The 12997-nt window shown below is 42.7% G+C and overlaps 1 protein-coding gene across 6 annotated transcripts in view; it reads right to left on the bottom strand.

Annotated features, from left to right (window-relative positions):
* BRD1 (bromodomain containing 1) overlaps positions 1–12997 on the bottom strand; it is a 90236-nt gene that overhangs the window by 27867 nt on the left and 49372 nt on the right. Inside the window, exon 9 of one of the 6 annotated variants that reach the window (XM_077470219.1) lies at positions 5624–6667. The exons of the other annotated variants lie outside the window; for them this stretch is intronic. Within the exon in view, the coding sequence (XP_077326345.1) occupies positions 6654–6667 (14 nt within the window). The 3' untranslated portion in view covers positions 5624–6653. Of the gene's footprint in view, positions 1–5623; positions 6668–12997 lie in introns of those variants that run through there. 6 annotated transcript variants of the gene reach the window in all.

Raw genomic sequence — 12997 nt, forward strand, 5'->3', positions numbered from 1 at the left:
AGGGAGATCATACAGTAGGAGCATCAACAATTGGTCACCAGGGAAAAAATGGAGACCACCTAGGGTGCAGCCTACCACGCACCCTCTCCTGCCCATGGCTGCACTGAATCCTGGGCACCTGTTCTGTATCTCCCTTGTCCCTGTCCAGCACTCAGTGGGATCTGCACAGGAGATCTGACCTGTGGGAGCTACTGGGAGATAAGCTATCACTTGTAAATGCAGAAGCTGGACTTCAGTGTTACCAAGTGATAGTGGTGAGCAGGGAGCAAAAGACCTGAGCCAGAGGTGGAAAAAGAGTTCCCTCTAGTTCCTGCTGAAAAAAAAAAAAAAAGTCCTGCTACCTACCCTGTAAAAGGAAAGCTGCAAATACTCACCTATTTTGAAGTTTCTCTGGTCAACATAATCTCTCCAGAGCCAGCTTCAGTGAAGTGGAGAGATCAACAATGGTTGTAGAGCCCAGGAGATGACATCACCCAGAGGCTTACTATGGGTCATCCATTGTTGGCTGTCCCATACACTAATCATGTGACCAGACCGGACGGACTTCACAATAGGTAAAGAATAGACATCTTTCATTTTACTGGCGAAATGGATTGTCTTTAGTTTGATGGAGAGTGTAGATGTAAGCCTAGAAAGGTTTTGACTTGGCTTCCACTTTAAAATGGCTGTAAACCTCTGATCTGAAATATGAACCAAGAATATCCTTCTAAAGTGTGTAATTGGGCTCAGTCCAGAGTACCAACTCATTTCTTTCTATTGTCCACCAATTTCTCTGTCATCTGCATGAGTCACTGCTAAAAGTTATACGTTTTTGTGACACCAAGAGGGAAAATTAAATGCGAGGGAGCTCCGGCACAGAACCTGCGATTGACAGTCTTGGCACTGTTCCTGTGTATTTTGTAAAGGAGGTGCGTCCCTTCCAATCAGCTCTCCTTACTGTGATCTGCAGAGCGTAAATTCAGTTTCCCATCTTTTAGAAGTTCAGACAAGCTGTATAAAATTTAGTATTTTTTATAGACCCATGTAGGAGGATTTGTTTCATCTCTATCAACTGAGGCTAGTTACTTCAATAGGTATATGTAAGGGTTTACCACCACTTCAAGCTGGCCATAGATGGATCAAATATCAGCTGGTTCAGCAAGGGCTGAGCGTGATCCATCTATGACAGTTCCAGCTTGAGAGAAGTCAATCTAATGATCAGCTTCTCTCGAATAGGACTGTTGGAAAATTTTCTTGTTCAACATATTTAGTTAGTTGGAAACATTATAATGCTTGAGATATAAAGCACAGTGGTCAAAAGGCTGAAAGAAAAAAGCAGAAGAATATAGCCATTGGCTAAAGTCTAGAAAACAAAACAAGGCTGGGGCAGTGGGAAGCCTCTCGTAATTACACATCTCCATAAGCAGTGGTGAAGTACAGTATAAGATAATACCAGCAATACTGGTAGATGGTAAACTGGGGGTCTGTTGGAAAATTTTAATTAGATCAGCACATGCAGCACTGATCAATGTACTTACTGGTAGAATACAATAGTACAGCAGGGAGGATTTCTCCATCCACCTCACTTATGTGGATGAAGGAACCTCTTGGTCTTTATTTTGCCATGTTGCTAAAGAAAAAGTGAAATTTGGCTTTAAAAGGGTTGTAAAGGTAAACATCTGACAATGCCTGCGCCCCCTGCCCACCCCCCGGGATGAAAGCAGCACAGCCATTGGCTCGCGCTGTCAATCACATCCAATGACGCAGCGTGCCGGGGGACAGGGCCAAGTGATACAGTGAGCGGCTATAGCCGCCAGCTGTATGACGGAAGCGCGCCCGCAAGTGCTTCTCACCATGCGAAGGAGTACTTGCGGGGGGAAGCCGAGACAGCCGCAGAGGGACCCCAGAAGACCAGGTTCAGGGCCACTCTGTGCAAAACGAGCTGCACAGTGGAGGCAATTATAACATGTTACTTAAAAAAAAAAAAAAATTCCCTTTTCAACCCTTTTAAGCAATAAAGCATGGTCAGTCTGGGATTGAACAAAGGAGTAGTAGCAGCAGGAAGCACACTTGCATGTGAAATCCATGCTGGCATTGTTTAAGGGGCAAGGCTTAAAGCGGAGGTGCACCCTAAAGTGGACCTTCCGCTCATCGGAACCCTCCCCCCCTCCGGTGCCACAATCGGCACCTTTCAGGGGGGAGGGGGGTGCAGTTACCTGGATAATCCAGGTAACTGCACCCACTTCCGGGACAGCTCTCTGCGGAAAGGGGCGTAACTTACGCCCCTTTCCGCAAGTGCCCCACTGCCTGCTGGGAAACACACAGCTCCCAGAGGCAGCGGGGAGCGTCCTTATTGCGCAGCGCAATTCGCGCATGCGCACTAGGGAACCGGGAAATAAAGCCGAAAGGCTCCATTTCCTGATTCCCATACCCAAGATGGCGGCGACAGGACCCGACAGACGACCTAGCGATCGGCTTCGGGTGCCGACATCGCGGGCGCGCTGGACAGGTAAGTGTCACTATTTTAAAAGTCAGCAGCTGCAGTATTTGTAGCTGCTGGCTTTTAAAAAAAAAAAAAAAAAAAAAAAAAAAAAAAAAACGCGGAGTCCCGGTGGACTCCCGCTTTAAGAGGCAATTGTTCCAATGCACAGGAAGACGAGAGTATACTTCCTTTGGATTTTTAAATGTTTCAATAAAAATGTATGGTGTTTTAAATACTGTGCAATTTGGATTCCTAAAGTGATTGTAAAGTCCCATGCATTACGTACTTTGAGTCTCCGTTTTAGGTTCCTGTTTAGTACAGCATGTGTTTTTTTTGTTTTTGTTTTTTAATTATGATGCTAAATACCTTCTTTTCATAGCCCTGTTGCCCCATGTTCATGGGACCACCCTCTGCTTCCCTGTATAAGTGAGTATAGCGGGAGGCATTGTGATTTCACTCTGAGTAATGCAAGTTAGCAGAAGGCCATGTGTATGCACAGTGAGGAATTGCAAAGAAGGTGTTTCTTTTCATTACAAGCACTGGAGCAGCTGCAAGCAATATAATTACACAGGTAAGAGGAGAGGGAAGGGTAGGGGAGGAGATCGGCTCTCACATAGACTAAAGAACTGACAGGGAGAGAGGGAGGGGGAGATGCCGAGATAGCTGGATGATGGAAGCACATAAACTGACCATGCTAACATGCTGAAGACAGGACTAGGCAGCTCAAGCCAGGCATTGTAGAACATAGGAGACAACTGATATGGCAAAAGCACTGTACTACATCTCATACCTTAAAAGGGACAGAAGCTTTTTTTTATGGTTACAACCACTTATTCTTTTAGAGCACAATTTCACTGGAGGTACGGTTAATTCCTTTCAGGAGTGTGTGGAGTTCCCTGAGCACATCTGGGGAGGTATAGAAAGCTATTGCAGCCCCGTTAAAGGGCAAGGCGCTTTATATCCATGAGCGAGGTGAGCAGCTAGTATAACGGGTGGTGGATTACACTGGGTGTACACGATAAGGAATCAATCACTGAAAATTGTTACTTGGACACAAAGTACCTTTGAACTGAACCGTGGATTGGACGTTTGTACATATTCTAAATCACATTTTATTTGTTTATACACATTTATTATTTTATATTTTTTTCAGAGGCTTTACTTCCTCTTTAAACCAAAAGTTCTATTGATGTTTCTTTTATTTGTACATTTTCTCAGATATGCTTTCTATTGTAAATAAAATATGGGTTTATGATATATGCAAAAAATCATGACATTCTGTTTAAGGGAATTTTACACAGCATCCCAACTTTTTTGGAATTGGGGTTGTAACTAGTAAGTTATGCAACTAAAAAAGCTTATATCGAAATGGTCCACATGTGAAAATAACTTATAATAGAGATGAGATATACATACATACATACATACACACACACACACACATACACACACACATATACAGTACAGTTTTCTTTATTTTTACGACTATGAAAATTGTAGATTTACACTGAAGGCATCAAAACTATGAATTCACACATGTGGAATTATATACTGAACAAAAAAGTGTGAAACACCTCGGTTCTTCAAAGTAGCCACCTTTTGCTTTGATTACTGCTCCGCACACTCTTGGCATTCTGTTGATGAGCTTCAAGAGGTAGTCACCTGAAATGGTTTTCACTTCATAGGTGTGCCCTGTCAGGTATAATAAGTGGGATTTCAAGCCTTATAAAATGGGGTTGGGACCATCAGTTGCGTTGTGCAGGAGGTGGATACAGTACACAGCTGATAGTCCTACTGAATATAGACTGTTAGAATTTGTATTATGGCAAGAAAAAAGCAGCTAAGTAAAGAAAAACGAGTGGCCATCATTACTTTAAGAAATGAAGGTCAGTCAGTCCGAACAATTGGGAAAACTTTGAAAGTGTCCCCAAGTGCAGTGGCAAAAACCATCAAGCACTACAAAGAAACTGGCTCACATGAGGACCGCCCCAGGAAAGGAAGACCAAGAGTCACCTCTGCTGCGGACGATAAGTTCATCCGAGTCACCAGCCTCAGAAATCGCAGGTTAACAGCAGCTCAGATTAGTGAACAGGTCAATGCCACACAGAGTTCTAGCAGCAGACACATCTCTAGAACAACTGTTAAGAGGAGACTGTGTGAATCAGGCCTTCATGGTAAAATAGCTGCTAGGAAACCACCGCTGAGGACAGGCAACAAGCAGAAGAGACTTGTTTGGGCTAAAGAACACAAGGAATGGACATTAGACCAGTGGAAATCTGTGCTTTGGTCTGATGAGTCCAAGTTTGAGATCTTTGGTTCCAACCACCGTGTCTTTGTGCGACGCAGAAGAGGTGAACGGATGGACTCTGCATGCCTGGTTCCTACCGTGAAGCATGGAGGAGGAGGTGTGATGGTGTGGGGGTGCTTTGCTGGTGACACTGTTGGGTAATATTCAAAATTGAAGGCATACCGAACAAGCATGGCTACCACAGCATCTTGCAGTGGCATGCTATTCCATCCGGTTTGTGTTTAGTTGGACCATCATTTATTTTTCAACAGAACAATGACCCCAAACACACCTCCAGGCTGTGTAAGGGCTATTTAACCAATAAGCAGAGTGATTGGGTGCTGCGCCAGATGACCTGGCCTCCACAGTCACCGGACCTGAACCCAATCGAGATGGTTTGGGGTGAGCTGGACCGAGTGAAGGTAAAAGGGCCAACAGGTGCTAAGAATCTCTGGGAACTCCTTCAAGACTGTTGGAAAGCCATTTCAGGCGACTACCTCTTGAAGATCATCAACAGAATGCCAAGAGTATGCGGAGAAGTAATCAAAGCAAAAAGGTGGCTACTTTGAAGAACCTAAAATATAAGACATATTTTCAGGTGTTTCACACTTTTTTGTTCAGTATATAATTCCACATGTGTTAATTCATAGTTTTGATGCCTTCAGTGTGAATCTACAATTTTCATAGTCATGAAAATAAAGAAAACTCTTTGAATGAGAAGGTGTGTCCAAACTTTTGGTCTGTACTGTATATCTATCTATCTATCTAACACACACACACACACACGCTTTTCTCTTGCAGAAGGATACATTGGGTGTAATGACATTTTTCTCTTTAGAATTCGTGATAAAAAAATAAAAAAAAAAGACACTTAATAATAGGAAATAAGTTGTTTTTAAACATTGGAAATCTTTTCTATAAACAGGTAGAAGCAGATAAATTTACAATGTCAAAAAGGCAGAAAAAGGTAAATGCCATTCTTTAAAACAGGAAAGACACTTAACATTCAAGTTTGAGTACAGGCAATAATAAAATGTTTCTTTGAGGAAATCAAGTTTAAAAGGCTAATAAAATAGCAAAAAAAATTAAAAAAAGGTGGGGGGGGGGGGGGGGCATGTAAGGGCAAGAATTATTTCATGAACAGGCTTTTTATTTGTATCCTATTTTTCCCATGCACCCACATGCATGAAAAACTTGAAATTGTAGTTTTTACTTATTTTAAACTGCAGATATAGAAAAATAAAGTTTAAAATACTACCTCCTGTTATGAGGCTTTGTAGCAACCCAACTATGGTATACTCCAAAATGTTTTTTTTTTTTTTTTCAATCTCAATATACACTACACGTTTGTTAAACGCAGACATTTTGAATCATTTAACCATTCCTGTTTTGTGTCACAGAGGTATTCACAGTTGATACTATGTCGAAATAATGGCTAGGTGAAAGGGATAACAAAGGAAAATGTGTTTAGTGTTTTCTTCTTCATGGTTGCATATCAAATACATAAGGCAAGACTGAATAAAATGGCAATAGTAGAAGATAAAACCATTGTTTTCTTCCAGAACTGTAGAGTGCAAATCTAGCAAGGTAGATGGGCATTCAGGTAAAAAGGTTATTCTTCAAATATTGCTAATTGTTGCTCCAATTGAAGCGGTTATGGAAATTATTCAGATAGCAAGACATAATGCTCCGACCACCCAGATTCATGTGTAACAATAACATTTTCAAGAGCCGTTTTCATTTTTAATGTTGAAGAGAATTGTCTGCAGGGAGTTCTCTAACAATTCTTATTCCTGTTTCCAATCATATACTGGTCCGCCTAAAATAGACCATTGATGTTTTCACTTAAAGATGGTATTTGATATATTCCTCAAGTGCATAAACTGGCTTTTACTGGCATTGGAATCAGCTCTTTTTTTCTGTTAAGGAAAAAATAAAAATAAAAACAAAAAAAAAACCCAAAAAAGCAAAAACCACCAGTATCTCTTTAACAAGCAGCATTATTTAATAAAAGGCAAAGGTCCCCCAACCTGTGGCTCATCAGCGACATACATCAGTTCCTTCTTATGGGAGTCACAGTACCTTCTATGAAGGTGCACAACAATCCATTATGTATTCTATATTTTTTTAACATTAAATTTGACTGGTTTTCTAGTATTAAAGAATGGCTTGTCATCTTTAAATCTGAAAGTGACGCACAAGCCAAAGATTTTGGGACCTCTGCTTCAATGCACAACTTACAAGTTATTTAAAGGCAAAAAATAATGCTCAACAGAAACTAAAATTAAATTGCTCAACATATATAAAACCGTAAAACATAAAAAGCAACTACAAAAAATAAATAAAAAATAAAAAAAACGCAAGACACACGCACACACACACACGCGGGCCGATTTTCTAAATCTGGAGTGTACAAAATGTGGTGCAGCTGTGCATGGTAACCAATCGGCTTCTAACTTCAGCTTGCCATTTAAGCTTAGACCAAGAAAAAAATAAATAAATATGGAAGCCCATTGGTTTCTATGCAGAACTCCACCAGATTTTGCACTCTCCAGTTTTAGTAAAATCCATCCCTGTGTGAAAAAAATAAAATAAAAATAGCCCAATGTTTCTGTCACATATCCAATTACAAATGTATAAAAAGAGGTGAGGTCCGGAAAGCAAGGCAGATACCCAACACTTATTTGTTGCTCACAGGAATACAACTGACCCTCTTAATTTCCACTTGAAAAGGGAACGAGTTTAAAAAAAAAAAAGTTATTAAATTCAAATTAAATTATATGTCTACACACCCCCATCCTCCCCCTTGCTGTGAGTGACAGGTTATTTACATATCTTGTGCACTAGCCTAAGAGACATGCATTCTTTTTTAAATTCCCTCCCACTCCTTTCTGCTGCTGCTCTGCCAGGATTGGATGTTCCCCACCTCAGCATAATTGGGCATGCTGAAGTCATGTGGTTACTTTCCTGTCTTTTCACTGGATGTTAGAGATCATAGCAGAAGTTCAGTGTAAGAAATACACAGGAAAAAATGCATATTGACAAGGGACGTGTAGAGGTGGGCGGGGAGTCTGACCTCACAATTCCACCCACCGAGCTCCAGACAACAGACCCACCCACGGCTGCAGTTTTTCGGTTCTCACAACAAACAGAGGGGAGACACATGACAGGTAGGGATACATGCAGGAGGCATGTATATCCTTATAGATAACCCCTATGGCAGTAGTTTAGAAAGGATGACATTGGGTTAACATCAACTTTAAACTATTTCTTCTATCTTTTAATCTTCAGCACAATGTAGCTTGCATCCTAAAAAAGGAATTTGACAGAAAGCACATGATGTGCAATATTTCATGTAAAGAGTGAACCTTCTGAAGCAGATTGAAATTATGGCTGGAGAAAGGGTCACACTTAACATAAAACCATGACATCTTTGAATGCCTGGTCACATTGCTCTAACAATGCATGCTATATAGTGCAGAAGTTTACAACAAAGATGATGAACATGTTACTGCTATTGTGAAGTTTCTTAATGCCCTTTGTTAAGTTAGCCTTTACTTTTTATAAGTGACCAATAACCCAAGTCTGGAAGGGTTTTATAAACTAGTATGCTTGAGGTGATTGTAGCAGTATTTAGTACTTCTGGGACCTTTAGGCTGGGATCACACTAGCTGCAGCTCGCAGCAGGGGGTCCGATGCTTCCCTGTACTTTGTTTCAGTTACAAATGAGGTCCAAATTTTTTCCTGAATTGGGACCTAAAAAAACAGAGCCAAAAGACACACAGGACCCTTTTCCAGTGCGCACCGCAGCCACCCCAGAGTTGTGTGAATCGGCTCCATTGAGCCAAGTCAGACTTCTGTAATGCAAACTGGATGTGGATAAATCCACATCCAATTTACATAAGTGTGAACCCAGCCTTAAGAAGGGGACATATTCCCCCGAAAGCTTGTCCTGAAGCATTGTATGTTAGTGCAAATTAAAAAAAAGTATCAGACAGTACTCAAATTGTTTGTTATAAACAAGTATCCAAGTCACATTCACGCTTATGTTCAGCAAATTTCACTGAAGTGAGCATAACTAGTCTTCATAGAACTGTTCCAATACAAGTTTATTTGTGACATTTGGTTACATTGGTGGCAAGCAGTGGGAGCTTCCTGCAATCTGGGACATCCAAACCTCCACCTAGAGCCAAGATCCGGCTACATAGCAGGAGGAGGAAAGGTACAGATACCAGCTGCCATGGAAGAGGAATTCGGAAGGAGGTTTGCGAGAGATGCAGATACAGCACTGAGGACCAGTATCAGAGCAGGTCCTGCTGGGATGGTATGATTCTATTTGCTGGGAACTATGGAAGGAAGCGCTAGCACATGAGCAGCGACACCAGGGAAAAAATGATCTCCTTCCAGGAAAGGTACGGGTCGCAGTACAAAGTATGAATTTTGTTTTTGGGGGAACAACCACATAAGGAATGGAAAGCTGAGTTAACCAGGCTGGTCCAGGTGGAGATGCAGTTGGACGAGAGCTAGAGAGCCCTCTGCTGGTATGTAGCCCAAGTGTGCCTGTGGACTGCAGACGACAGCCCAACAGAAGGCTTTGTTACGGCAACCTGGGGCTGTTATTAGAGAGGCTGTCACAGGGCCCTGACTTTGGGAGCGATTTGGAAGAAATCTCGGAATCTAGAGAATGGCTGCTGAATGTCTCAGAAGTTCCCTGAGCACTGGAAGATTTGGAGCTTCTAGCCAATCAGGAATAGGAGGTGAAGATGATTGCCTACAGACAGCGGCTAGATTCTGTGCAGCAGCAGGTCTGGGCTCCCTTTGCCTGGGAGGGCCCATCAGGAAAAACCAGCTGACAATTCTGAAATCCTGGCTGAAGAGTCGGCAACGTGGCAGCGTAACAGTGTGCTTTGCCAACCTGCCCCCACAGCTATGGACGTGGAGGTCTTATGGCAGATGCAGCAAGTGCTGACTGACCTTGATAATCCTATTTCTGCATGGGATGATCAGATAAGGGAACGGAAGAGGAAGCAGCCGGCGCAGCTACAGAATCCAGCCTCCAACGGTTAACCACAGCGGATGATGTGGAGTCCCCAAAAGAAGTGCTGGCAAAAGGACAGAGCGCCGCTGGCCTCTGCCTAGAACCTACAGTGTGTCTACAGCTTCTGGAAGCTGGGGCGATCGTCCCCTCTGCCCAGCAGCAGACTGAACCCCGGATGGTAAAAACCATCCAGCTGAAGCGCTGGCAACTGGACAGGGAGTCAATGACCTCTGCCCCACACCTACTGAGGTCAACTATTCCTTGCAGCCAAGAATGGAGATCATGCGGACAGACCATGCGAGTTCACTCTGCCCAACTAACGCCTGTCCAGACCAGGTGGAGGTCTGGGATCTTATTAGTTGACTTTTGATGAGGGGGGGGGGGGGGGGGGGGATGGGACAGACTCACCTGGGACAGAGGCTTTTGGAGGGGACTGAATACTAGCCTCTCACCTACCGACTATGGGCCCTGCCATTTGAGGGAACTACAAGCATTTAGGAAGAAATTCTGTTATGGAATGCAAAAGAACATTAAGGAGGACCATGATGGTCTCTGTCATTTAGGGCAGGGCTCGACAAAACCCGGGCGCCAGGTCGCATTTGCGACTAGAAATAGCGACCGGGGGCAGCACAGCTGGGGGTATCCTGTCTCTGTGGACCCCCCCAACGTGATCGCGTCGGGCCGTTCTGCCGGTGGCCGGTAATTGAGGCCGCGGCTTTGAGGCCTTGTGCAGTCCTACAATTCCTTCTGGAATCTGGCGCCCTCTTGTGGTGGCCGTTGGTATGACAACCAGCAATGCTAATGGAGCTTGCTCTGCCTGTTTTATTATTACCTGCCTATCTACTTCCCTTTATTTAGAACCCCCTAAACCAGGGCTCGACAAAACCCGGGCGCCAGGTCGCATTTGCGACTAGAATTAGCGAACTGGCGCCTGGGGCAGCACAGCTGGGGGTATGCTGTCTCCGCGGACCCCCCGGCGCGATTGCGTCGGGCCGCGCCGCCGGCGGCCGGTAATTTAGCCCCCGGCTTTGAGGCCTTCTACGATCCTATGGTTCCTTCTGGAATCTGGCGCCCTCTTGTGGTGGCCGTTGGAATTACAACCAGCAATGCTAATGGATGCAATGCTAGTTTTCCCTGCCTGCCAGCCTATCTTCCTTCCCTTTACTCAGAACCCCTAAAAATTATATATATATATTTTATTCTAACACCCTAAAGAATAAAATGGTGGTCGTTGCAATACTGTCTGTCACACCGTATTTGCACAGCGGACTTACAAGCGCACTTTTTTGGGGAAAATGTATTTAATAAAAAAAAAGAAAAAAAAAAAGACAACAGTAAAGTTAGCCCAATTTTTTTTTAATATTGTGAAAGATAATGTTGCGTCGAGTAAATCGATACCAAACATGTCATGCTTCAAAATTGCGCCCGCTCATGGAATGGCGACAAACTTTTACCGTTTAAAAACTCCATAGGCGACATTTAAAAAATTCTACAGGTTGCACTTTTTAAGTTACAGCGGAGGTCTGGGGCTAGAATTATTGCTCTCACTCTACCGATCGCAGCGATACCTCACATGTGTGATTTGAACACCGCTTTCATATATGCGTTCGCTTCTGCACGCAAGCTTGGCGGGACAGGGCGCGTTTAAAATATATATTTTTTTATTTTAACTTTTATTTTTATTTTTTTCACTGTTCTTTAAAAAAAATTAAATAAAAAGTGTGTCACTTTTATTCCTATTACAAGGAATGTAAAAATCCCTTGTAATAGAAAAAAGCATGACAGGTCCTCTTATATACGAGATCTGGGGTCAGAGAGACCTCACATCTCATATTTACACTAAAAGGCAATTTTAAAAAAAAATCGTCATTTGAAAAAAATAAAACAAATAAAATGTCCCTCTAATAGCTATGGGCAATGGCTTGGAGACAGGTGAGGGGCGCTATCTTCACCTCACTCGTCTCCATGTCAGGCCAGGGACAGGTCCGGATCGCCGTCACGGACCTGGCTCCTAACTTTTTTAGCTGGCTCCTAGATTCCAAGCAAATTTGTCAACCCCTGCCCTAAACATTATATATATTTTTTATTCTAACACCCTAGAGAATAAAATGGTGGTTGTTGCAATATTGTCTGTCACACCGTATTTGCGCAGCGGACTTACAAGCGCACTTTTTGGGGGAAAAATTATTTAGTTAATAAAAAAGTAAGACAACAAAGTTAGCCCAATTTTTTTTAGATTGTGAAAGATAATGTCACGCCGAGTAAATTAATACCCAACATGTCACGCTTCAAAATTGCACCCGCTCATGGAATGGTGGCAAACTTTTACCCTTTAAAATCTCCATAGGCGTTTAAAAAAATTCTACAGGTTGCATGTTTTGAGTTACAGAGGAGGTCTAGGGCTAGAATTATTGCTCTCGCTCTACCGATCCTATGTGTGGTTTGAACACCGCTTTCATATGCGGGCGGGACAGGGCGCATTTAAAAATATATATTTTTTTTCCTTATTTTAACTTTTTTATTTTTTTCACTGTTCTTTTAAAAAAAAAAAAAAAAAAAATTTGTGTCACTTTTATTCTTATTACAAGGAATGTAAAAATCCCTTGTAATAGAAAAAGCATGACAGGTCCTCTTAAATATGAGATCGGGGGTCAGAGAGACCTCGGATCTCATATTTACACTAAAATGCAATAAAAAAAAAAAATTGTCATTTGAGTGAGGCGCTATCTTCCCCTCACTCGTCTCCATGTCAGGCCAGGGACAGGTCCGGATCGCCGTTACCGACCTGGCTCCTAACTTTTTAAGCTGGCTCCTAGATTCCAAGCAAATTTGTCAAGCCCTGATTTAGGGTGTGGCTGTATTCCAATGTTCTATTGTGTCTGTCTGCTTTGGATATTATGGGATGTGTACGTAGCTTAGCTGTGAGATTGGTGGAGGTGAATTCCTAAAACAGCTCTCACTGCTGATTGGACAGTCTACCCCACCCAGAATGCAAAGGTGGGGGGATTGTCCGGAGTATTACCTGCGGTTTCAACAGTCCGTGTTGAGCAACCAAACGAGTATGGTTTTGATTATGGTTGGAATATCTGATATCTATATTCAGACTGGGGGGAGGTGATCTATGACGTAAGCACTCCGAAGAATGGGGGACGTTACGTTACATCAACCTCTGAGTGTACGTGTATACAAACACTTATAGAATGGAAAGTAT

This window comes from Lithobates pipiens, unplaced genomic scaffold (genome assembly GCF_037356315.1).
Source record: "Lithobates pipiens isolate NorthernLeopardFrog02 unplaced genomic scaffold, aLitPip1_a1.2 Scaffold_8, whole genome shotgun sequence".
NCBI lineage: Eukaryota > Metazoa > Chordata > Amphibia > Anura > Ranidae > Lithobates > Lithobates pipiens.